The following is a 26,929-nucleotide window of genomic DNA, read 5'->3' on the forward strand; positions in this document are numbered from 1 at the left end:
AAAATCTTCCGAGTTAACAGTGCTTCAAGAGATGGAGCCACCTCAGAAATTTTTAAAACCCTATCACAGCATGACTCATTACCATTGGAATTGGATAATGACATGAACAAAATGATGTCTCCAAAGACATAAAAAGATCTAAATCAGGGATTACAAACACATATGCCGTCTGGGTTCAGGTAGGTAAAATAATATAACATATATGTGTAAAACAAAAGGGAGTGCTAGAGACTTTGGCAACTAAAAATATGGTCAGTTATAAAGACATTTATGTAATGTGTGCGTGTGTGTGTGTGTGTGAGAGAGAGAGAGAGAGAGAGAGAGAGATTGATTTTAAAAACATCTCCAGGCTGCTATAAGGTACATGACTTAAATCAACACTGTTACTTGAGGACAGCAGTCTACCTGTCCTCTGGGAATTTTATAAAATTAGGGAAATATTTTAATATTTCAAAATACCAAATGGAAATTACGTATTTGCCTGATATAAGGCCACTAGGCCAACCAACAACCAAGTTTTACAGATGGATGCTAAAATTGTATCAATTTAGTTGTGTGATACTAATCTTAAGCTAATATAAATTATAGAAATCTATTATTAAATTAAGAAATTGGAAAATAAATTATTTTTTACTTAATTTATGAAATGTGTTTAACAAGTAGAATATTTCAAATCATGAGATCCATGGCTGTAAAACTGGGGTCAAAGGCAAGTTTGACATTCAGCCAGTACATACTGGTATGGTCACACTTGTTAATTACATATTTATGACTTGGTCTATTTTGATTGGTCAGATCCCTGTTCTGATTGTCAGGACCTGTGTCATACTAGTTATTAAATATTTTTAATAACATCCCTGATCAAAAGTATCCTTTGTGACAAAATGTGGGGAAAAACTAATCTTTCCATACAAATGTGACTTCAACCCTCAAACCTTGATTTACAAAGGTGTTCTACTATATACAACTTCTCTTTTCTATAGAATTTACCTTAAGACAAATATAATAGCCTGAAGCTGTCTTCCCCTTCATCATCCCCTTTATTTTATAATAAAATGAAGCCAGATCAAGCTATCTACCTGCTCAAAAGATTTCAGGAGTCCCTCATTGTCCATAAAATAAAATTAAAAGTAAAATTAAATTAAAGAATTTCAAGTTCTTACCTAAATTCATCTCTGAAATGTCATATCCCTTTTTTTAGAGACATCAATGGTTTAATGGATGGAGGATCTTACACGTCTGAAGCAAGGTCCTGGAGCAATACCCCACTGTGTGCTGCAGACGGAGGGCAGGATGTGGTATCTGCCTTCGCTCTCATATCACTTTTTTCGATCATTCTTTTAAGACTTAATATTTTATTGTTAGATTATAGTTAATTGTACACAAGTCTGTTTCTACACTAATTTCCTCTAATTACCTTGAGCACAAGGCCCATCTCTTATCTTTAAATTTACACTCATGTCCTATATCTATAGGTGTTCAGTAAATGTTTGTTAAGAAAAAGAAAAGGGTAGAGCAGTAGATATTTAACAAAATGAATTCAACAATATTGTTCTAAAACATCAAAGAAGAAAAACTAAACTGGCAGAAAATTTTTGTGCTATTAACCCATATTCCAAAGTGCTATAGTCTTCTATAAGAGTGATCTGAAAGATGTGGACAGAATCTTTTACAGCAGTCAAAGTAGTCAAAAAATCATGAGATTAGATCCAGGTTATTTTATCAGTGCTATACAAAAATTTCAAGATAAATACAAATTTTATATTAATTGTCCCAGAGCATAAAACAAGATGCATTCTCTAAAGCTAATTAATCTGATCCTAAACTATATATAGAGGGAAAAAAGGAAGGAAGGAAGGAGTGAAGAAAGGAAGGAAGGAAGGAAGGAAAGAAGGGAGGGAAGAAATTAAGCTAATTAAGCTAATCTCACTTATTAATTCTGATACAATTAAAATATCAAATTGAGTCCAATAGTGTATTAAAAATAATACCTCTCAACGAAGTAGGATGTACCCCAGGAATACAAGGATACTTCAACTTTAGGATATAAAATACTAACAGAAGTCACTAAATCTCTGGATGAAAGAAGAAATTCAATGCAATAGACACCGACACTAGCGTGATTCATCTTTGCTTTGAAAAATCCTAAATAAATGAGGAATAGAAGGAAAACTTTCTTAACATAATGAAAGGTATCTACCAGAAACACCCACAAAATATCATCTTCAATGTTGAAATGTGTTTCCATTACAGTGAGAAGGAAAGCAGAGATGACAATAGCCCTCACCACTGATCACTGTTGTTCGTATCACAGATAGGAGGTATAGAATTTGTAAAGAAAGAGACAAAACTATAAGGTTTGTTGGTGATATGGTTGCATAACTAGAATATCCAAGACAATCCACTGAAGAACAGACTTAATAAGATAGTTTTCCTAGATGTAAGATTCAAAGGGTAACATATAAAAAGAAATAAATTTCTCATACAGCAGCAGTGGATGATATGAACTGGTAATATCGGAGGAAAGAAACACTATCAAAATAGCCAAAAATTCATAAAACAGGAATGAACTTAGCAAGCATTTTTAAGATTTTATGAAGAATATTATAAAGTCCAGAGTAAGGGAAAAAATACCATGTTCCCGTATGAGAAGAGTCCTTCTTGTAAAGATGTCTATTGTCCCCAAACTTTCTAAAATATTCAATGTACTGAATTCAAAATCCACACAGGTTTTGTTTGTTTGCTTGCTTGTTTATAAAATTTGACATACATTCTTACACTCATCTGAAAGAGAAAGTGCACAAGACGAGCTAAGAAAAATTTGAAAATAATAATGGTAGGGGATAGAGGTAAGGATGAGCATTGAGAAAATTACCCTACTTGGGTATCAGAAAATATTACAAGAGTTAGGACTGTACGGTCAAATAGAATAGGTCAATGAAAAGAATACTGACAAATCAAATATTGTCAATGAATAGAGAATCCCAAAACATATCCATGCATATTCAGAAATTTACCATATCATTAACTTATTTTAATTCATTAGGAAAAGAATAACCCCTTCAATAAATGGGTTGGTATCCGTGTGGAAACAATTAAGTTATAGTCTTTTATTACATTATAATAATAAATTCCAGATGGCTTAAGGAGTTAAGTATAAAAATAATTTTAAATATTCAAAATAATAGCAAAAATATAGAGTATTTTAGTAAGATTAGATTGGGAATGGTTTTCCTAACAACACAGAAAAGTCCAGAGAGCATTAGCAACATAAATATTAAAAACTTCCATTCAAAAAAAAAAAAAATTCCATTCAGTGGAAGCTATAATATACATAGGTTAAAGCTAAATGACAACAAGAAATTATTTATGATACATAATTGATTAAAGGCCATAATACATAAGGAATACTTTATTCTTTGAAGAAAAGTATTTTTGGATGATTAAAGGCTCTGAACAGATAATTTACAGAGAAAGCTCAAATCATCAATGTACTTATTACAGGATGTTCAAACTTACTAGTAATCAGGAAAGTAAAACTTGAAACAACAGTTAGATTGGCAACTAACTGTTGCCCACCAAAAAATGAACAAAAAATAAAAACTGGTGATATCCAGTACTGGTGAAGTTACAAGTAAATGGGCTTTTAGCACTTTGTAGGAATATAAATCAATAAAACTTTATTAGTGGGGTAATTTGACAGTATTGAAATTTAAAAATGCATTCCAGGAATTCTACTTTTAAGAATTTATCCGACAGAGGTACTCTTACATGTGCAGAAAACAAGTGTGTTTCTTGTGACATTGTTTGAAATTGTGAAAAATTGAAGTTTTAAATGTATATCAGTTGAGAAGTTGCTACATAACTTATGATATTTTAATTCAATGGAATGCTCGGCACCCACTGGAAAGTATAAAATCAACAATTACGTGCATGAAGATTTTTAAGACAGATAAAGTAGGGGAAAAGATAGAACAATGTGCACGATATGTTCCCATTTATTCTTTTTTCTTAAAGAAAGAGCATGTATCTATATGTACAGTGACACATACAGACATAAAAAAGACTACATAATATGGATGGTTCCCCACATAAGATGGTCTGACTTAGGATTTTTCAAATTTACCTTGGTGTGAAAGTGGCATTCAGTAGAAACCATACTTTGAATTATGAATTTTGATCTTTTTTCAGGCTAGCAACATGGGGGAAGATACTCATGATGCTGGGCTGGGCAGCGAGCAACCCCTCCCAGTCAACCACCTGATCACGAGGGTAAACAAACGATACACTTTACAACCATTCTGTTTTTCAGTACAGTATTCAATAAGTTACATGAGATATTCAGCACTTTATTGTAAAATAGACTTTGTGTTAAATGATTTTGTCCAACTATAGGCTAATGTAACTGTTCTGAGCACATTTAAGGTAGGCTGGGCTCAGCTATGATGTCCGGTAGGCTAGATGTATCAAATGCATTTTCAACTTACAATATTTTCAGTCTATCTGGACGTAACCGCATTGTAAGTCGAGGAAGATCTGTATATACTAATCTGTTAACAGTGGTTACCTCTGGAGAACGAGTTGAAGGAGAAAGTGGGAAGGGTTGTGAAGGAAGACTTTCAAATTTTGTTCTATTATATATATGGTTTGAACCTTTTTAAATAAGTATGCATTCTTATACTAGTTGGTCAACTTTTAAAATATTAATAACTCACAGAGAAATTTTAAAAGCCAATCACATTTTGCCGATAATACCTTATGATTTTCTAGGTCTTCATACCGTTTATGCTTACTGATAAGAATTATTGGTCTATCTACTGAATGTTTGCCATTTGTTTATAGGCTAAAATTTTATTTTGCTTAATGGGATTTTTTAGGTAATTCTTTCATATTTCTTTATCATTTTCTTCCAGCCAAGCAAAATTCCTCCTCAGAAAGGACTGCTGAAGTCTCCACGAAATAGTACAGTAAAGGAGAGTAATGCAATCACGCCGCTAATTCTTATGGAAGCAAAGGGCATTGGTTTGTCCTATTGAAATCCGTGGTTCTCAAATGGCAGTTATCAACTGCCTAAGAGTTCTCATTAGTCATTATTACCTCCACCCTCCCCCACTGCATACACACAGTTCCATTTCAAAATCTAAATCTTTTATCAAAATTCAGGGTAAAGAGGTGACAGTGTTCCTTCCTCTTCCTTTAACTAGCACCCTGCGTCACACTCAGGGTTCAGCTTTTACATAACTTGCTCAATGGGAGTGGGCAGAGCCACCCCACAGAACTGAGAAGGGCTTTAGTGCTTTAGAAAGTAGCTTCTTAGAAGGCAAGAAACCTGTTTGGGACTGGAATTTTGTGTAATACTTGGAACAACAAAATACTTACTTGAGATGTATGTAAATTCCCCCTGGCCTTTGAATAAAATCCAAACTTTTTAGCCTGTCATTTAAGGTCATGTATGCTCTTGTAGATCCTATGGCGTCATATCAGACCACATCCTGGTCACACTGGCCTTCCTTCTAACCCTCCAACAGAAGCAGTTTCTCCTCAGGGCTTTTGTACTCACTCTTCCTTCTGCCTGAATCACTGCTCTCCCCACCAGTCTTCATTTGTCTTGTTTTCTCTCTCTCTTTCTCAGCCTCTCTCGTCAAATCTCAGCTCAAATGCTATCTACTAGAGAGGCCCCAAATATTCCTAACTGAATGGATAAAGGTGTTAAACAGGCTGCATCCAAACGGAACAGCTCCAAAGAGAGCTTTCACCCTGGAGTTCTCTAAGTAGACACCCCTCCAATCTGCTCACCCCCCAGAGCTGCCTGGATCGGCCCTGCCACCTGTTGGAGACTTGCCTTTGACAATAGCAAGAGAATCAGCAGAGAAGGGCCAGCAGGAAGCAGCTTAATGGAATGCTCCTCACCTTCCCCATTTTTGTTTTCAGAGTCTAGAAAGGTGGCAGGGGCGGGTAGCGGGAAATGTGTGTGCACCAGAAGGAAGTACAGAAGAGCAATAAGGTAACTTCTTAGAACATCAGAATCCCCTACTTTCTTTCTATCCCTGTCTAATTACAATTTCAGAAAACGATATGCAATCTCAATTTCTGTGATATTCAAATGTAACACAGGGAAGAAGAGTATAGTAGTCACTTCTATGTATAACGTAGCACAGAGACTAACAGTGGGCATCAGTAAGTATTTCTTAACTTTACTGAGTTAAAATAATAAAGCCAAACAAATATAGCACAAGGTAGTAAGTACAGGAGATAAACCACTAACAATACATCTTTCTTTGGTAATCACAGTGTTTGTTAGAATAGAATCAACTATATATAGAACTGAAACTATATATGTATTCTGGAAGTCATCAGAAGATACCAGCTGAACTTACAGAATGTTAGACTGGAGGGAACCTCAGAGCCATCTCATCGAACTCCCTTAATTCTCAGATTAAAAAAATAATGCCTAGAAAATGTAAGTCTTGCCAAAGAGACACAGTAATTTAATGGCAGAACTATGGCTGGACTACTTGGTCTCCTTCAACTCAATTCTACAAATATTTATTGAGAATATAGTCATAGTAACAGGTAGGCAATGTGCTAAAGAGTTTAATCCCATAAAACAATGAGAATAGTATTATATTTCTCATTCTTTTCCAGATGAGGATACTGAGGCTAAAACACCTGCCTAACATTACACAGCTGGTACATAGGAGAGCTGGGATTAGAACCCACCTCATCCATTTCCAACGACAGGGTTAACCACTATGCAAAACTGCCTTCCCCAGATTGTGCTAACACTGTACGGATGAGCCAGGTACGACCCCTGCCCTCATGGAGATCAGAATCTGGTAGGAAAGATAGAGAAAAAAAATGTCTCAGTGTGATAGCAATTAAAACAGTGATTCTACCAACCACTCTGAATTTACCAAAGAACAAAACAGTACTCCCTCTACTATAGTTCAACTCATACCCCTAAGAATTTTACAATCTAGATAAAATGTTATTGTCTGTATAGAATTAACCATAATAGAAAGGAAAAGTGCCAATTATTGCTTACTATCTTATAGGTTAAATTGTATCTCCCCAAATGATATGTTGAAGTCCTAACCCTTGGTATCTGTGAGTGTCACTCATTTTAGAACTAGGGTCTCTGCAGATGTCATCAGGTTAAGATGGGGTCTTAGGGTGGCCCTAATCTGGTATGACTGGTGTCCTTATAAGAAGAGAAAAATGCCATGTTAAAAACAGACACACAGGAAGAACACAACGTGATGTCAGAGGCAGAGTTTGGATTGTAGGCTTTACAGGTGTAAACTAAGGAACACCAACTATCAACGGCCACCACCAGAAACCGGCAAGAGGCAAGGAAGTATTCTACCCAGAGTCTTAGATGGAACATGGCCCCATGACAGCTTGATTTCAGACTTCTAGCCTCTGCAACTGTGAGGGAAAAAATTCTGTTGTTTTAAGGCACTAAACTTGTGATAATTTGTCACGGTAACTAGGAAATTCATACGCTAGGAAACACATACACTCTCTATTCTTCCTTACATTTAGAGATATTATGACAATATTAAAAGTGCAATGTGCTGTCAATCTCAAGAACAGATAGGTGATTGTTCAGCACCTCATTGGCCAGGATATTAACTCAAAACACAGTGGAAGGTCTTTGAAATAACCAGTATTGAAATTTAATATACAAATATATGACAAAGAATTGTGCTGAATTCAGAAATAGTGACACCTTCTCTTTAGCCAAGCACTGTGGACATTCTATCTCACTAATAAGCTGCAGAGTGGGGGGTCAGAAAGGTTGTGAAATGAATGATTTAACCTAAGATAGTTGGACAGCTGGCCTAGTTCCCAAAAGAGAAGTCTGGGAAATTTTCCATGAAATCCTGACACTGTTTCAAGAGGCAGCAGCTAGGACAGCTCCCTCCTCATCAGTGGAAAAGTACAGAAGTTACTGTCTCCTGACCAAGCACCTGACTATGTTGTCCTGCCTGTGTCAGCCAGAAACTGGTCCGTTTTTCTTGATGGGCAAGGATACTATCTTCTACTTAATAAGGAGTACTTATTTCCAGTGTTGAGCAAACCCATCAATTACAGTATGTAGACCCATTTACACCTCTGAATGTAAAGAGGGGATTGTTGATGTAAAACCAGTAAAAGGAAAAGAGGTCTGAGGAAAAGGCAGTAGCAATGATCTAAGCTCCAGAAGATCTTGCTTCCTTCTCTAGCTCCACCATCTATCAGCCCTGGGGCTTGCTTAGGCAAAGTTAGTACCAATGTGGGGTACATTTCCCCATATACCCAATGCAGGGAGAAATGCCACATCAATCTGAGGATCAAAATAAATGACATAGGGAATGAAAAAGATCTTTGAGAATGTAAAGTCCTATAACAATTTAAGGGTTTTAAATGTCCCCTGGAGGCTGCTCGAATTTGACACACAACCTACCCTCCTCTGGTACCGTATTTCTAAAGACCATTACACACATTGATTCTATTACACACACTGATTCTATTACACACATCAAAAGGGAGGTGGCAGAGTGTTCCAAATCCAGAGAATGCCATAACATTAGCTACAGAGTAAACTTCAGACTCCATCACATAGTTTACAGTACCTTCCCTAACCCGTGTCCAGCATTCTTTCACAGCTGTATATTCCTGTGTGTGCCCTTACAAGCACACTGCTTATGAAAGGAATAAGGCCATCTGGTTCAGCTTGAGCTCTTAGACCCCTGGGCAAGTTAATAAACTGACCTGGTCTCACTGTCCTTAGCTATAAAATGGGATCAATCATTCTACATATCACCAAATAAAGTATAACAGGACCTAGCACATAGTAACTGCTCAATAAATGTTTCCTGTAATCATTGTTATTATTATTATTCACACTTTTCCCTGCAACTACCCTGGGCTGCTGTGCTCCCTGAATATGTATGGTTCTTTCCAACTTAACCTTTGTTCATAACACATGGTTCACCTGGATTCACTTATTTCACCTCTATCTGTAGAAATCCTACCCATTCTCCCAGGCCAAGTTTAAATGCTACATCCTTCATGAAGCCTTGCCTGATATCCCCAAGCAGATATGAGCATCACCTCCCCAGAACAACCGAAGTACATCTAAAGGACCTCTCTTATGATAAATCACACTTTGCCCTGTGAAAATTATGTGCACCTGCCTTTCTTTTGTAATAACTTGTAAGCCCCCAGTCCTACCCCAAGACAGAGTTTCTTTCTCATTCCTCTTTGTATCCCTCCTGCCCTTAGAAGAGTGACTTTCTCATAAGAGCCGCTCGGTACGCATTTGATGAATACATCCATAATCTCCCCAAAGCTCTGGCAGTTGATTTATTCTCCTAGTGATTCTTTTCTTTGGGCAATGTAGGTATTTGATGAATAATATTTACTGTGTGCTTAATACTTAATGTAAATTATATTTACTGGGTAGTTTGGCTTAATTATAATGAGAATGAAGTAATTTGGCAGTTTGAAAGGAAAAATCCAATACAGTAATAATATATATTTTTAAACTTTATTTCTATTATGATAAGTTGCCATCAATTGCAGTATTCACCATTGATTTACTAACTACCTTTCAAGGAAAACTTTCACATTAAATGTGCCCATAGATGGTAAGAAGCATCTTAATTTCAGAAATGTAAAGGGTAAAGTAGAGGTGCAACATCATGAAGAAGTGCAGTCAGGGCTCTTTTCTCCGAATACATATTCCCCTCCGTACCCCAAGATGTACACACATTAAACTAGACTCACCCAGTCAGCCCTGTAGAGCAGAACACAGCCTAGCATCTCATTTATCTCAGACTTTTCTTTTTCTATTGATTGGATCTCACGTTTTGTCCTTCCGCCTCTAGAATGTCTAACATCTGTCTCCTCCTTTCCATGACCACCTGCTGCTTCCAAGCTGAGGCCCTGGGTTCAGTCCTCAACACATACAATAGCAGGCAACGGGTCTCCCAATATAGAGTCTCCCAAACCTATTACTATCTAATCATGTCCTACCCCATGCCTACTGAATTAAGTTTAGACTTCTTAGCCTTGTATTAAAAGTTACCCACAGTCTAATTCTTACCTAATGTTCCAGTCTTAAATTTTAATCTAAATAAATTGACTTAGAGGTGCCAAGATATAATAGCCTTCCTCCTGAGAACATACCTAGCATTGTCATACCTCTGCATCTTTTTTTAAACTATTCCCTCTTCCTAAAACTCCCTTCTATTCATTGAAATCCCCTCTGCTATTAAGAGCTGAGTTCAAATTCCACCTCCCCTGTGAAGTATTCCCTTTTGACAGCAGCCAAAATATCTCATTACCACTACTGAACTCCCATAAAATTTAGTATCTGCCCCATTCACATAACCCTTGGTACATCACCATATAACCCAGTTATTTACTTGCATGGCCATTCTCCTATTAGGACAGGAACCCCAATTTATATCTATTTGTGACCCTCACAGACTTGAACATCTTGGTTCAGTAAAAATTGGATTAACGTATGTCAAATAAGTAAGATTTTTGGAACAGGTAATTTCGTTGATTAGATGTCACATGGCGGTTTCTGAGATGACACGGAGGGAGTCAGACCGAATAAAAATTACTGAAATTAAGAATTTTATTTCAAGCTATTTCGCACGCTCACTCGGTGGGACACTCAGAAGCGTGGTAGAGGTACACACCAGACATGTTTAGAATGCACTAAAAGGTGAAATAGCCACTGTCCCGACCAATTTGTGTTTTTTAGACCAAGTAGAACAAGTGCAAAGTGGAAATTATAAAACGTTAGTTTCAGAGTCAGAGAGGGGGGAAAGCAGGGTGTAAGTAATCTACAAAATACCTGTATTTTGCATTAGCGGTGTCAGGAAAAATGTATCATCACCATTTTACAGGAAAGAGAGAAGCAAGGAAAAATAATGCCATTTTGCAGGAAGAGAAAAGGAAGCACTTTATGTCTTTCTCGCTAGTGGTATGACTTCAGCAGATAAGCTCTGTAACACAGAGAATTTCAGCACCGCCCTTCTCCATAAGACTGGAGAGGAATAAAAATGAAGTCTGTGTAAGAGATGCATCTGGAGAGAGACAGTAATTACTGGCCAGGACTGTTTAAAATTCTCGGTAGGACCTCAAAGAAACACAGTGAACATGGCTGAGCAACGGAAGGAAAGCATAGCAACTGCTTGGAGGGAGGAACAAAGAGAGGAAAATATAACCCTGGCTTCCAGCTACAAGCTAAAAAACTGAATGAAGGAAAAGCCAGATTGTATCGATCTGTCACTCCTATCCATGATGTGATATTCAACTCCACCATACGTGTATAAGATCTACTTCCCCTCCCTGGTAAGAAGATTGTTAACATTTCCTAGTCTTTCTCACGCTGCTGCATTTCGTCTCCCTAAATAATACCTATCATAAGGGCCAAGTGTGTTTATGTCACATATTTTGTCTTACACACCTGGCAAAAATTCTGTACATATTACATACCGATACAGAACCAAGTAGGGAATGTTTCCTTCCCTCTTGACTCCAGAAAACAGACCCAAGATTTCACTCCCAGAACCAAGGGTTGTAAGGTGTTTTTTTGCCAGGCTACTGACTCCCATCTTTCCCTGGCTTTGAGAGTCAATTTACTAACTAGCTTTTAAAGTAGATTTTTCAAAATAGATGTTTTTGAAATATTCTTTCTAAAATGCAGGGATAGGGACTTCCTTCGTGGTGCAGTGGTTAGGAATCTGCCTGCTAATGCAGGGGACGCGGGTTCGAGCCCTGGTCCAGGATGATCCCACATGCCGTGGAGCAACTAAGCCCGTGTGCCACAACTACTGAGCCTGCGCTCTAGAGCTGGCAAGCCACAACTACTGAGCCCACGTGCCACAACTACTGAAGCCCACGCGCCTAGAGCCCATGCTCTGCAACAAGAGAAGCCACGACAATGAGAAGCCCAAGCACCGCAACGAAGAGTAGCCCCCGCTCGCCGCAACTAGAGAAAGCCCGCGAGCAGCAATGAAGACCCAATGCAGCCAAAAATAAAAATAAAATAAATAAATTTTTTTTTTAAATTAAAAAGAATTAGCCAGGAACCTTTAAAAAGATAAAATAAAATGCAGGGGTAACATGAGCAATGGTGTTCACTACGATTAACTGATTCGTTTTCCAATTACTGCTAACCGATGACTTTATTTTTCAAAGGGTAGAAATTCCCTTAAATAGTAAAGAGTTCACAAGTGCATAGCAATATTGATTTGTCACTCTCCACTGAACCCGTTGCTTGCTGTTTGCTATCCTTTGCTTAATGGTTTGGCTTTTGAAACATGGCTCACTCTTTCAAGCAACTGGAACAAAAACCCCCTAAATTAGTGAACTCTCCAGGAAAAAGAGTATACTTATCCGCAATGCTGGGTAGGGGGGTTGGGTAGGGACACACTAGGAAGTAAAACAGCCTTTGTCATTTTCAAGTGAACCGCCTTGCCCTAGTGTGACTTCCCCTTTCCTCCACTTTTGGAATGCGATTTCCCTAGAGGCAGGAATCATGTCATGGAAACTTTAGACTGCATGGGACTTTGAAGATTGTCTAGTCCTTGCTCAACAAACCCTGAACCCCTCTTTGTCATTCTCCAAGGAAGAAGTAGTTAGTTATTTACTCGATTCCATGGGCTTGTGAAGGTTTTAGGTGTGGAGAGGAATGCAGTTCTGCTATTTTGCTTTTAAGTACTGAAAGTCTGTTAGTTTTATTTAATTTTGTGATTGCCTTTCTTTTTATTTCCTTTTTTAGCCCCACTTTTTTTTTTTTTTTTGCTGAAACTCTAACACAGTTTGCAAAGACACACACAAAACTGGCATGCAAACCAGGTTTGAAAAAAAGTAGGGCAGGCTGGGAGGAAACAAGTAGACTCCCCAGAAGAAATTGTACTTGGCATTAATTTTTCTATTTACATTCTTTTTTTTCTTTTTACAGCTGGTATTTGAACTGCTAAGAATAAGCAAGACACAATGGGCTTTACAAAGGGAAGGAAAGAAGATAAACATTGAACCCAAATGCCAACATCATAGATTAAATAAAATTTCCCCCAATTCTATGAACGTTTCATCCCTAGCTTTAAAAGTGCAGTATTTTTTTCTTACCAAGGTTAACACCATACACTCTGTACATTTCTTCTTGTTCCACATATCTGGTAGATGAGAAGCCATTATAAAGTTTGAGCTGGAGAGACCTTAAAAATTAACCAATGCCCTCATTGACTAATATGGACAATTCGATGCAAAGAGGTAAACCGACTTGGGTCATTGGGAGCAGCTGTCGAACAAGGCAAAGGTCTCCTACCTCAAAGAGCAATGCTCTTCCTGCCAAACCACACTACCTTTTACTGGAAGATCATCATTAGAACCCACTTTGCCGTTTTCTCACCTTTCTTCATAAATCCAAATTCTCAATCATTTTTATGGTCTTTCAACTAATCTGTAAAATTTCAACATGGCACAAGTAATTTTTCGATAAAATACAAAATAATCAGTTCATTTTGTTGTAATGGTATCAAAAGTTCCAGCTCTCTAAACTTACTATCTTTCTATTCCTCCTAGTAAAAATAATTCTTTGCTGCTATTTTCTGACTTTAGACCAAATTCTCATACATATTTCTGTTTTTGCTCTTTTCCTACTCTTTTTCATGTGCTACAGATCAGATTGCTAAGATTTCTGAAGCCTGACACAGGAATCGTTTAGTACTCAATCCTGCTGCCTACAGCCTGTCATCCATCCATCAATTCAAAAATGAATATGTAGGAATGTATTTCACAGTCTTGGCAGGACAAATTTTTTAAAGACTCTTACTGATTTACAACATTATACTAAATTGCTAGAAATATACTCTGACAAAAAATAACTCTCAATACTAAAACATAATTATAGGAAAGCAAAAAAAAAAAAAAAAACCTGGAAAAAAGTCCAAGATAAAACAACTCTAAATGAAACTGCTTTTCTTTTTACTTATTCTTCTAAATTAAATACATCTAAGACTTTTTTTTGTCCTTGATTATTTAAGGTAGAAAGAAAAGGAGATAGAATACAGATTCAATCATGGTAACTGGAATTTCATTAGAAAATAAAATTAATATGTTAAAGCAAAAAAATCCATTGTACTAAAATATGCACCCTGAATTAGCATGACCTTTTTTCATGGGAAGGAAGAATATCATGGATATAAGGAATCTCACTCTCTAATAAATATTCTATCCACTGAGCCCTTTCTGTCTCAGGTGGAAAGCTAAGGAGATGCAAAGTTAATTTAATATACACATAATAAAGTTTTTAAAATACATGTGGACATTGTCACAGACTTTTTGTTGAATGTCAGTGTACGTAAGAATAAGAATTTGGGGTAGTCATTGCGAAAACATCCTAAGTGTGCTGCCTAGAAAAACTATGCCTTTTTTCCTCTGGAAGAATAAAATGGGAAGAAAGAAGAAGAAAGAAAAGCATAGGGGAAGGAGGAGAGAAAAAAAGGAGAAGAAGAAAGAAAATCAGCAGGGGGAAGAGAAGGTTGAAGACTCTTCCTGAGTTATGGTGAAGACTTTCTCAGCAGGACAAAGATGATCCTATTTGACTCCCAAACTCTTTTTTAACTTCAAAATTCATGTCTTTTTGTCCAACTGTCCCTTCACATCACCTTTCTATCCACAATGAAGTTCACCTACAATCTCAAAATCAACAAGTATGATTGGAGTATGAAACATCCTTGGCATAATCCCGTTCCTCTGCTTCATTTATAGACAAAGAAACTTAGGTAGAAACAGGGTATTCAGTTTGCCCAAGAACACATAGAAACTTATTCTAAATAAGTTAGAAGAAATAAGTTAATTCCAAAACAGAATTACTCTGGGCAGGAGGTGGTGGGATGGTCCTTTAGATCAGTTTACCAAAAAATTTATAACTGAATATTTAGAAAAGATATATTGTCTGTCCTCAAGTGTTCCATCCCATGTATATGAAGACACTTAAGTTGAAGGACTCAGAATGACCTTTTATTAAAAGTTGTCACAGGAATATATCTTCCTGGTCCTTGAGGTTCTTAACCAGAAGAGTTGGAGCTGAACTAGTTGGTGAAAAAGCAAACTTCCTTCACTGAGTTTATTTCATGTAGAAGAAACTTCAATATGGAAAATAACTTTAGAATAAAGAAAACCCCAATTTTAGTCTTTCATAGGTTGTGGATATCTGGGAGGTGATTCAGAGAAGAAATCAGGAAGAAGCTAAGACCTTAATGACAGGGTTTGGATAAAGCATGATAGATAAATGACTTGATATCAGTCTTTTGATTATCTAAAAGAGGACTTGACTGACGTCCTCAGATATCCCAGTAAGAACAACCTGGTCATTACTCTTCAGATGATTACTTGAGGTGGTACTTTCCAGAAAAGAAGACCATTTGACATTAGCATGTATTGTCAAGGGAATTTGTGAAGTGTCTTTTTCCTAAGTACTACAAAGTTAGGCAAGACATCTGGGGAAGAGGGTTGGATGAAACCCTGTGACTACATATAAGAACTGAGCATGTGGGACTTCCCTCGTGGTCCAGTGGTTAGGATTCGGTGCTTTCACTGCCGTGGCCCAGGTTCAGTCCCTGGTGGGGAAATTAAGATTCTGCATGCTGTGTGGCATGGCCAAAACAAAAAAGAACTGAGCATGGAAGAAGTGAGTATCATCAAGCACCCATCTAACCCTAAGAAATCAAGCAAATGACCAAGAATGTGGAAAAAAGAAAATATATCCTATTCTCTAAAAACAAAAACAAAACACCATAAAACAACAACAAAAAAATAAACAAAATCAGGAGGTAAAAAGGAAATTGCCTTAGTCTGTCTCCTAGCATTTGCAGAAGAGAACACGCTGTTTGCATCTACAAGGACTGAAAGATACTATCAAAATTTATCAGTTTATGGGGTCACATTTCCTGCCAGACTAACCTAATTGTCTTTAACTCACTTTTAATCTGAGTGGGTGTGGTGAGAACTGCTGATGTTGCTTAACAGCACTTGGTGTTGGTGTTAAATATAGAAAATTCACAAAAAGATTCTTATCTACAGAAGAATGGAAAACATTGTTACACATGATGAAAGAGTCGGAGAGAAAGGAAGTTGGGAAACGTCCCCCATCCTGCCACACATTTCATCTATGAACAAAGCTCTGACTGGCCTCAAAGGAAGCTCTGTGCCAAAAAGAAATAGTTGAATATGTAGTGGGGACTGAAAATCAGATCCATTATGAATAACATTACCAAAATATATATGTATGTATTACCTGAAGGTATGGTGGAAAAATGACACACTTCAAAACTGAAAACAGGATAACTAAATATTGTTGAGGTGCAAAGAGAATCAATTCTGAACATTATAACATTTAATATAACAGAAAAAAGATTTGAAACAAAAAATCACAAGAAAGAGCTTTGCTTTAAAAATAGCAGTTTTAAGACTTTAACATGCAATTTTCTGTGACCCTAATTCTCATACTAGCCTACACATCAGTTGGCTCTTGTTAGTATAGTTGAAGATGGAAAGACACGTTAGAGGTTCTCTCTTCTCATAAACCTACCACATGACAGAGCTCACCTCTAAAAACAGATGAAGAAAACAAAGGCATAAGGCATATATAGCAAAGTATTTAAAGACTCCCCATGTCAGCATATTGGGTAAACAACCACTGGCATTACTTATAATTGGAGTTACTGTCTACGAGAGTTGTTAGAGTTGATAAGCTTTAACACATAAGAATAACCACTGTACATCCAAGTTTTGAGGAAACAACCCTATTGTCCTTGGGCAAGTATATCTCTTTGATATCCTTTAATAAATCACATTTAAAATTTTTGGTTTAGAAAATATAATCATGGTAATTAGACACCAAAACCAATCATACAATTTCTTTACATACCCCTTGCTTTACACTCTTTACATACAGAAAAACTGGAGTTAATGGTCTGAATTAGATGTAACTTTTACCCAGAGAGAATCTGTGAAAATTCGATTCAAAACAACAAATTTTAGCAAAGGTCTACTACCTACCTGGCTCTAAGCTAAGGGAAAGCAATGCTGAAGTTATTAAAACCTCATCTCAGCCCTGCATGAGCCTACAGTCTGGTAAGAAATCAACATGCCCACTTTCATAGCTTACAAGACAGAAAATGATACAAAGCACTTCAAGAAGACAGAAGAGAAAGAGTAATTTCTTCTTGAGGTGGCATAGGAGTTGCCATTGAAGGACAAAGAGAAATTTAAAGAATCAGTATAATTCCAATAGTTAGATGTGGTGGCCAGGAAAGAATCAACATTTCCCATGTGAATGAGCTTATTAAGGAGAGCCATTAAGAGAAAACACAGAGAGAGAACTGATCAGAGATTGGTAATGAGACTGGTGTTTCAGGACTGTGGGATGCTTAGTAAGGGATAACTACCATGCACTTTATTAGGGCTGGATGGGTAAGGCCCCTTGTCTATTATACCAAATAATTTGAACTTGATTCAACAATCAAAGGGGAAGAAATAGAGTTACAGATGTAGAAAACAAACTTACGGTTACCAGGGGATAAGGGGGCAGGGGGAGGGATAAATTGGGAAATTGGGATTGACATATACACACTACTATATATAAAATAGATAACTAATAAGGACCTACTGTAGAGCACAGGGAACTCTACTCAATACTCTGTAATGGCCTATATGGGAAAAGAACCTAAAAAAGAGTAGATATATGTATATGTATGACTGATTCGCTTTGTTGTGCACCGGAAACTAACACAACATTATAAATCAACTATACTCAAATAAAAATTTTAAAAAAAAATCAAAGGGGAATCACTTTTTTTTTTGGCCTCTCCACGTGGCTTGTGGGATCTTAGTTCTCCAACCAGGGATTGAACCCGGGGCCACAGCAATGAAAGCGCCGAGTCCTAACCACTGGACCACCAGGGAACGCCGAAGGGAATCACTCATTTTTTGAGGAGAGGCATAAGTTAACTAAATAGGAATTTTAGGAAAATTGACTTGGCATTAGGTTATAAGAGAATTGAAGGGAGAAAGCTAAAGACTAGTTCAGTTAATGCCATAATCTTAGAAACAGGCAATAAAGGCTTGAACTAGATCAGTGCCAGTGGGGGAAAACGCGAAAGAGTAGAAGCCAGAAGCACTGGAGAGGAATAAGCAATAGGACTTTGTGCCTCCTGGATATGAGGAGCAATAGAGGGAGATGATGACTGAACCATCCTGGGGAACAGGAAGGATGATGGGCAGTGATGACGAGGAGCCTAATGATTTTGCTCCATCTTTTGATCTGAATTTCACTGCCACCACTCCAGTCAAGATCCAGCAAACTGTGCTCAACCTCTGACATCCAAAAATTAAAATCACACTGGGAAATCTAATTCTCTCTTTAGCCCACACTACAGAAGCCATTTGCAATGGCAACTCAACAAGTGTCAAGATTCTGTAGCTTTCCAAAAACAGTAATTCTGAAAGCCACACTAAATGTACACCTTGAACTCGACTAGATAATTTTGTCTGACCATCCCTTTAGACCAATGTCCAATCAGAGAATCTGACTTGAGTATCAAGAGGCTGTCGTGAAATTCATGTTTCAGTTGCTTTCTCTTCCTATATCAGGCAACCCCCCAGTGGTTACCAAGAGGTTATGCTCTACCAAAGAATTTTATCAATAGGGGAAGAACTTGGTCAGTGATAGGTAGGCAGCTGGAGGTTGGCCTTTAATGACCTATTCAAAAGCAATGGTTTAAAGTAGTTTAAATGTTAAAAATAATAATAAAGCATAAGCCACCACCTGACCTCCCCTCTTAACACTAAATTAAAGGGAGGATGGAGTCAAGCAATACTCAGGATATCCACTTGGGTGGAGATGTCAGTAGGTAACATGACAGAAAGCTTCTACAGGTAGCCAGACGTATTTAGCCAAAGACGTTGACCTTGTCTGTCTGATAGTTTTCCAAATACACTTAATTGTGAGTACAACAAGCTTTTTTTCCATTGTATCTCTGGTTCTAAGCCCTTGCATCATCACTGAACCTTAATGACTGCTTGTTCCAACTCTATCGAAGCCAAAATGGGAAGAAGAGCAGAGCCCTTGGAGCTTGCATGCCCCAGTTAAGACTCCTTTCAGGGAAGACCACAAGTATGTGCATTACAGTTGTACGTGTGCATGTGGTGGGGGTCAGAGATTATTCCTAGGGGCCAAGTTGGTCTGAGCTAGGTGTCAGTTCAAATGACACCAAGAGAGAACTAATATGTCAATTTCCAGTGAGCAGGAGAGGTTGAGAGCTGAGTGAGGAAACCAAGTGTGAGAAGATGAAGGGTAGTTCAGAGGAGATGACGGAGAAACAAAGACAAAATAACATGTAACAAGAATGGGTTCTGAAACAAATTCTGTGAACAAGGGCATCCATCCTATCTCCACCTCTCTCTTTTGCACAGCTTACTTTGCTTGGCTTGGTCAAGAAACGTGTTTTTCAAAACCAGACCTCAGCTGGTGTTACAGACTAGTTTCAGTACCAGAAGGCCAACATAGATACTGTCAGTGCTCTGATAGTCACCTATAATATTTATCCCCCCCAAGGCTAAGACTAAATAAGACACAGCCTTCACACTTGGCTCTCATCTTTCCTACCCAGAGTTTCACCTTCATACTAATTTAACCACTGCCAAACATGCAAAACTTTTGAGCAGTGCAGGTGAGCTTCACTAGAAAGGGGCAGGGCTTTACGCGCTGACCGTGGTTCCTAGAGGATGCACAGTTTCAGTGCATCTGTTCACATGAAACTGAGCCTAGCACTGGCCCCTCTTTCCCCTTCACAATCAAAATGGCACTTCTCAGAAACCTCCTGGACAAAGAAGACAGCTCAAAGGCATCTACTAGCTACCCCAAGGGAATCATTTCATAAGCACCTTTCCTAGTAACCCCTAGCAATTGTCCCTTGTGAGATCTTATACCCTTTTGAGATAATGGACAGCATATTCGCAAGCATGAGCCACCACCTCCCCTCCCTTGTTAGCCCAGAGCAGTGCAAAGAGCTGCCTCCTCCCAATCTGGATTCAACAATTCTATCTCCTAGACATTAATTGAGCACCTACGGTATACAAATATAGGAAATAAACGTCTGGACAATAGAGCGATGGATCTAAAATAAAAAGATACTTGTAACAAGTTGTATTTTCCAAAGATGGCCTCACCCATATAGCTTATCCCACACAATCTACTTAACAATGTGAGTTTTGAGAGGCTGGGTATACATTCTTTCCCCTTGAATCTGGGTAAGCCCATGGCTACTGCAACAATGATGTTATGTGGCATCCAAGGGTAAGTTATAAAAGAAAATACAGCTTCTGCATAGTTCTCTTGGGATGCTTGGAACCCAACCACCACACTCGAGGAAGCCAAGCAGCTACATGGAAAAACCATGTGTAGGTGTCCCAGCCGCCACCTCATCTGAGGTCTCACTGACAGCCAGCATCAAACACCACACACGTGAACAATTGAGACTTCAGGTAATTGTAGCCCCCAGACTCTGAGCCACCCCAGCTGATGCTGAGTGCAGCAAAGGTGAGATTTTCCCAGTGAGCCCTGCCCAAATGGCAGATCTGTGAGCAAAATAAATGTTTTCTTTAGTTTAAGCCACTAAATCTTGGGATTATTTGTTACTTAACAATACATAACCAGGACAGCACACCTAGCATGACCTCAAAGAGCTTACAGTCAATTCAGGGAAATAAATATGTTCACAAATAACTATAATATGTCAAGGTATGACACAAGTACCTTAAGGGATCCAAAAACTAAAATGAATATGTATGCATATGTGTGTATATCTTGATTTATGCATAGACAATTTTGAAATACATAAAAAATTAATAATAGTTACCTCTATGGAGTAGCCCTTGGGTGTAAGGGATGGAAGTCTTCTTTTTGTTTCCCTATCTCTTTGTATGTTTTAGTCCTTACCTTATACATGCACTTAACTTTTGTAGCTTCAAAAACAGTTTAATTTGTAAAATAAAGATGAAATAAAGAGGAAAAGAGCTAAACAAGTGCTGCTGGTACCCCATGAGGACTGTACTAGGGACCCCATGAGGACAGGAGGCAACCAAGCTGCTGGGAATCACTGCATTTTCTCTCTGTGTCCCAGTTTTCACATCTATATAAAAACAGTACCAACCTCATATGGTTTTTGTGAAAATTAAAGTGCTGTAGAAGTACCTGACACAGTAGCAAGCACTCAATAAATATTAATGAAAATAAGATATCCTGAGTGGCTGAGCACTGGCTCGGCATGTGGACACAGGGTCACAAGTGGCAGAATCAGACAGTGGCTTTAGGAAGAAAGACATTCTCTCTCCTCCTTAGATTAAAGGATAAAAAGGAACCGGCATTCTTAGGTGCCATTACAAGAGAGAATATAAGATGACTTTGATAACAATGTTAGAACTTCTGCAAATGCCACATTGACTTACATTTTCCAACATGTTAAAAGACCACTAAATTAAAACTTTCCACCCCACTTCCCCATTCTTCTTCCCCTTCATGGTTTTCATTGAGTGTGACAAGCTGTCTGTATATTACAGATGACTGCCTTCCATAGGAGGCCAAGGAGACTAGGTGTTTACAGTAATTTTGCATCTAACGTTTAGCTTCTCCCTGTATTTTGAGAAACCAGTTATTATCTCAACTATGGCAAAGGAACACCAATCTTTCCATTTGTTCTCATATATAGTTTTCCCATTCAAATTATCAATACATAGTATGGAGTAGGTCACCCAAAAGATGGAGTGTTGTAAGTCATCTTCTTCCTCCCCAGAGTGTCCCATGTTCTAAAAAGTTTGTGAAAATGTGATCTAGTTCTGAAGGGCTGGAGTTGTCTAAAGGAAATGGAGGAGGTGAAGTTGTCCATGAGATTACATGGTGTGAGAGCATAACCATGGTATTTCATAATCGGCAATGAGTTGTCTTAAGTTTTGTAGATTTCAGGGTAGTGGAATCATCGCTCTGCTTGCTAAGTCACATGACTAATGAGCAGTTCCTCTCTGACTCAAGGACTTCTGTTGTTTCCTGTTTGGTTTAACTTATCTAAGTATCTTAGAAACCGATAAAATATTATTACAGCTCCTTAAAGATGGCTGGACTTAATGTTTTTTCTTATGAACTAGGTGTTTTACCTCATTCAAATTACTGGCATTTCAGAAAAATTTTTTTATCTCCATTTTCCTTTCTTTAACTTAAAGATGATTCCAGCTTCTCAACTGCAAGAAAATTCTCTATACTCACAATGAATTAACCCTCTCCCCAAAAAAGTAAAACTTTCCAAAGAAAAGAGAAACCATGCTAAATGTCAAGAGCCAAATGGTTGCATTTTACTAAAATTTAGCCATTTAAATCCCTTTTGATATAAACAGGGATGAGATTAAATAAACCATGAGATTGGCTAAATAACAAACAAAATCTGGCTGATTCCATCACTGTGTAGTGCATATGAACAAATGTGTGTATGTGAATTGTAATGAATATGGAGTGTGGACCGGACAAATTGAATACTCAAAACTCTTGCTGATACATTGGGTAGAATTGTATAGGGGCATGAAGCATCCCGAATTAGCTCTATGTGAAGTTCTTGAAGGGGAAAAATTTACCTATAAAGATTTTGTGACAACACTTAGCTGGGACTTCTGAAAGCTGGTCCAAGCCAAGAACAAAAAAAAATGTAAACAAGATTTATGGGATACAACAGTCAGCCACAGCCCTGTTCCAGGCAATTTCCCCTTCTATTTCATGTCTCCGTCTATGGCAACATTCTGAAAAAAGAAGTAGAAGTGATTCCCTTTGATATCTTCTAAGTACCCTTTTATCTCACGCCTTTAGCACCAGTGGTGCTTCAACAAGAAGGCTACTCAGTATAAGATGAATAAGGTCTGAGGATCTAATGTATAACATTGAGACTATAGCTGATAACACTGTATTGTACAATTGAAATTTGCAAGAGTGTAGAACTTAAATGTTCTCACAAAAAAAAAAAAAGGTAAACTTGTGAGGTGATGGATATGTGAATTAACTCAATGTGGAGAATCCTTTCATGATTTATACATATAACAAATCATCACATTTTACAATTTCAATATCTTACAGCTTTGTCAATTATACCTCAGTAAAGCTGAAGGAAAAAAGAGAAGTCTATTGAGGTTGACAGTACTTCAAAACAAGAAATAGAGCCCCATTAATCCATGGCCTATAGCTAAATACACCTTCTATTCGTAGCTTCCCAGGCCATACCTCTTCCTCCATCACTGAAAGTGCCTCTTCAGTGACCTGGTTAGAACCAATTTGACACTTGCTCTAACTTTATCCCCTTGAAGTAAGGAATCTCTATAATCTTTCTTATCTATCCACATAGCACAGAGAGTAAAAATTTAAATTTGTTTTTGTGTTCTTTCTTATTTTATGTATTCTTACAATAAGTAAAAAATTATTTTCATAAAAATGCTTTTTTTACTAATAAAACTTTTATAGCAGCACCAAAGCATCAGTATATTTGCAGGGTTACATAGGAACTGCTGATGTAAATTGCGTTGATCTGATAATCAAAGCACCTGTCTCCCTGTCCCCAACCAGGGTGGTTTCAACTACAATACTTCAGATCATTTTTTCTGGCCAAGAATTAACAACTCTAAGCCCATAACAACCAACACTCAGTAAACAGTACAAACGAAAACAAAAAATAAAACAAAACAAAACAGAAAATTAATGCCTAATGACACCTCTGCCCCAGGATGGAGTATTCAGGCCTCCCCACTGATTGCTGACTCTGGAGTCTGACATTGTTTCTCCACCAATGGGGCCCACTTGGCCTCAAGAAGACCCTTTGCTTGCCTTGTGTTATGGACTGCATGTTTGTGTCCCCTCCAAATTCATATATTGAAACCCTAATACCCAATGTGATGTTATTTGAAGATGAGGTAATTAGGCAATGGTAGGTGCTCTCTCTATATTTGCTAAAAGAATGATTGAATGCTAGAGGTGGAAGCAATGGTGGAAGGGTTTACATCAGAGGTTAATAACAACAAGAATTCCAAGAGGGAAGAGAGGGACTTATGTGATATGGAGTAAAACCGCAGGCTAATACAGCTCCACACTTCTAAAGAGACTTAGTGACTCTAGAGGCATCTGAGCCTACCTATAGACATTCCAACTTTAGATTAGCATTTTACAATTGTTTGCGACTTTTATATTTACAAAGCAGCAGCCAAAATCATAGCTGAACTACCAGTAGGTGTGTACCCACTGAAAGATGAACTGGCTCAAGTGATGAGATATTCCTGTAAATAGGCACACCACCACTTGCGTTTAAAAATTTGGCAGTTGGGGTACAGTATTTGGTGGCAGGCAAAACTGCCTTCAGAGAGAAGGAGGAGATAGGAGATGAAACAAAGTGAGGGTGGAGGAGTATGAATTCACAGGCATCATCTCCTTGGCTCAGCAGAGCAAAGCAGCAAAACATTACATATGCTCTGATGATTAATGCCCTGGGACTCGGTGACATCACTCTTTGGAGATCCAACAACCAGAATGTCACATCCTGGGTTGATGGAGAACCCCGTGGAATCTTACTGAGTCTGAGGGGAAAGAAAATTCTCCTCTCTACATAATATAGTTCAACGATGACTCAATGGAAAACACAACTCTAAATACACTTTGTTTCTAGTCAAGTTCTTTAGACATAAATAATTATGTTCATGTTTTAAACAAAGAAACATTGATGCCTCTTAAAAAGGAATTAAAAAAAAAAACACATTCTTTTCTATCATGCCTACCTAAATGGTCACTCACTGTTGGAATATGGGGTTAGGTGGTGGTGGGCAGGCTAGTTAGTGCAAGAGAGGACAGGATGAGATCCCAGAGTAATCTGAGGAGACAGAAGCTGAACTTATAAACTTGAGTGTGTGGATCAGGGATCCAATATGCTGAGAGCAAGCACATAAGAGCCTGACTCTGGAAGGGTTTGATTAGAACCAAGAGGTTCAGTTGAGAACTGAAAATGCAGGGAAGTAAATTCTCTTGGCCATGGTGCAGAGCCTACAGCCAAGAGATAAACACATCCAACTTCAGGGGAGAAAAACATTTAAGAATATACTTAGACCTTCAAATGCCTCCAAGACAGAGGAGGCCAATTCATGTGAGCGTAGGAAAAGTTGGAAACTTCTGTATTTTTAGACTATAGAGAAATAAAAGCAACAGTTAATAGACAAATTACATCTACGTTTGCTGCTGCTTCCTCAAAATTTATAATATAGCATGAATTGGAAAGCATGTTCCTGGACTTAAACAAAATATAGAGAAAATGCTAGAGACTGAATTCCAAGACTCATTTCTTTGAAAACATCTTAACCAGACATTTTAGAGGTAAATTTGAAAATCTACATGACATCTGTAAAAACATGAGTTTGGGCAGAAAACTAGTTTGTTTTAAGAAAACACTTTCATCAACATATCCCAGGGGATGGATTGGCTTCCCAGTGGTTGAGCGAGAAGCAGAGGTCTGTCCTTGCGGTTGTTCTATTGACTCCGGTACTCTGAAGGAGCTGGCCAAAAACATTAATTTTTCCAATATATTTATTTGCTCTATGCTCCATTCCAGCTCTGCCAGGATATCAGATTTGAGATAATATCCATGTGCCTTTCACCATTTTCAATGATCTGCCCTTTTATCCTTTGTCTCTGTATTGCACCCTGTATTTCTTTTTTCTTACTTAAAATTATTTTCCTCATTATTATGTCTGTTTGTTTTAGGCAGTTTGTAAAATATAAAAATCCTTTCCGGGGCTTCCCTGGTGGCTCAGTGGTTAAGAATCCGCCTGCCAATGCAGGGGACACGGGTTCGAGCCCTGGTCCGGGAAGATCCCACATGCCGCAGAGCAACTAAGCCCTTGTGCCACAACTAGTGGGCCTGTGCTCTAGAGCCCGCGAGCCACAACTACTGAAGCCCGTGCACCTAGAGCCTGTGCTCCGCAACAAGAGAAGCCACCGCAATGAGAAGCCTGCGCACCGCAATGAAGAGTAGCCCCTGCTCTCCGCAACTAAAGAAAGCCCGCGCAGAGCAACAAAGACCCAACACAGCCAAAAATAAAAATAAAATAAATTTAAAAAAAAAATCCTTTCTGTCACCAATTATCATCATGGACATTTATCATGACCTTTCTAGTCCTTTTCTTATTGTTATTAATTTTAACTAGATGAGACAATTATGTATAAATAATTATATATCCTCTTTTATTACACAAAGCATTATCTAGTAACTGTTTTCTTTTCTCACTAAGAACTACTCACAACATGATTTTAATTGTGGTGTGATGGTCCATCCTATAGCTGTACCATAGTTTCCACTTATTACCCACAAATTCAATTTTATTAAACATTGTTTCTAATATTGCACTATTAGAAATTAATGATGTTATAAAAATGTGAACATAAATCTTTGTCCACATAACCATTTTCTTAGGACAAATTCTTATATGAAAAAATATTGGTTTGAAAAATATGGCTGTCTTTAAGGCTCTCGATGGATGTTGCTAAATTATTGTCAGAAAACTTCAACATGAAATCGTCCATTCATCCTGTAGAACTCCTGATAACCTTGATTATTATCAGTTAAAAATATTTGCTAAAATGTGCTCTGTGAAAACTGCTACCTAATTTTTGTTTTAATTTGAATTTCTGAAAAATTTGCCTTTCTTATATTACAAAAGAAGGTATTTTTCATATTTTGTTAACAATTTGTTTCCTCTTTTGTGATTTTCTTATAGATATGTATGAAAAACCGCAATTTCTTTAATGTGTTAGTTGTTGTTTATCTTTTCATTTGGTTTATAACAT

The 26,929-nt window shown here is 37.7% G+C and overlaps 1 protein-coding gene across 1 annotated transcript in view; it reads right to left on the reverse strand.

Moving 5' to 3' along the window:
- The window catches only part of LOC118897692 (cytohesin 1 interacting protein), a 65,770-nt gene that overhangs the window by 30,423 nt on the left and 8,418 nt on the right, over positions 1 to 26,929 (reverse strand). The window contains exon 4 of the mRNA XM_036856928.1: positions 6,721 to 6,833. Within this exon, the coding sequence (XP_036712823.1) occupies positions 6,721 to 6,725 (5 nt within the window). The 5' untranslated portion in view covers positions 6,726 to 6,833. The remainder of the gene's footprint in view (positions 1 to 6,720; positions 6,834 to 26,929) is intronic.

The sequence above is a fragment of the Balaenoptera musculus genome, chromosome 7 (genome assembly GCF_009873245.2).
Source record: "Balaenoptera musculus isolate JJ_BM4_2016_0621 chromosome 7, mBalMus1.pri.v3, whole genome shotgun sequence".
Lineage (NCBI taxonomy): Eukaryota > Metazoa > Chordata > Mammalia > Artiodactyla > Balaenopteridae > Balaenoptera > Balaenoptera musculus.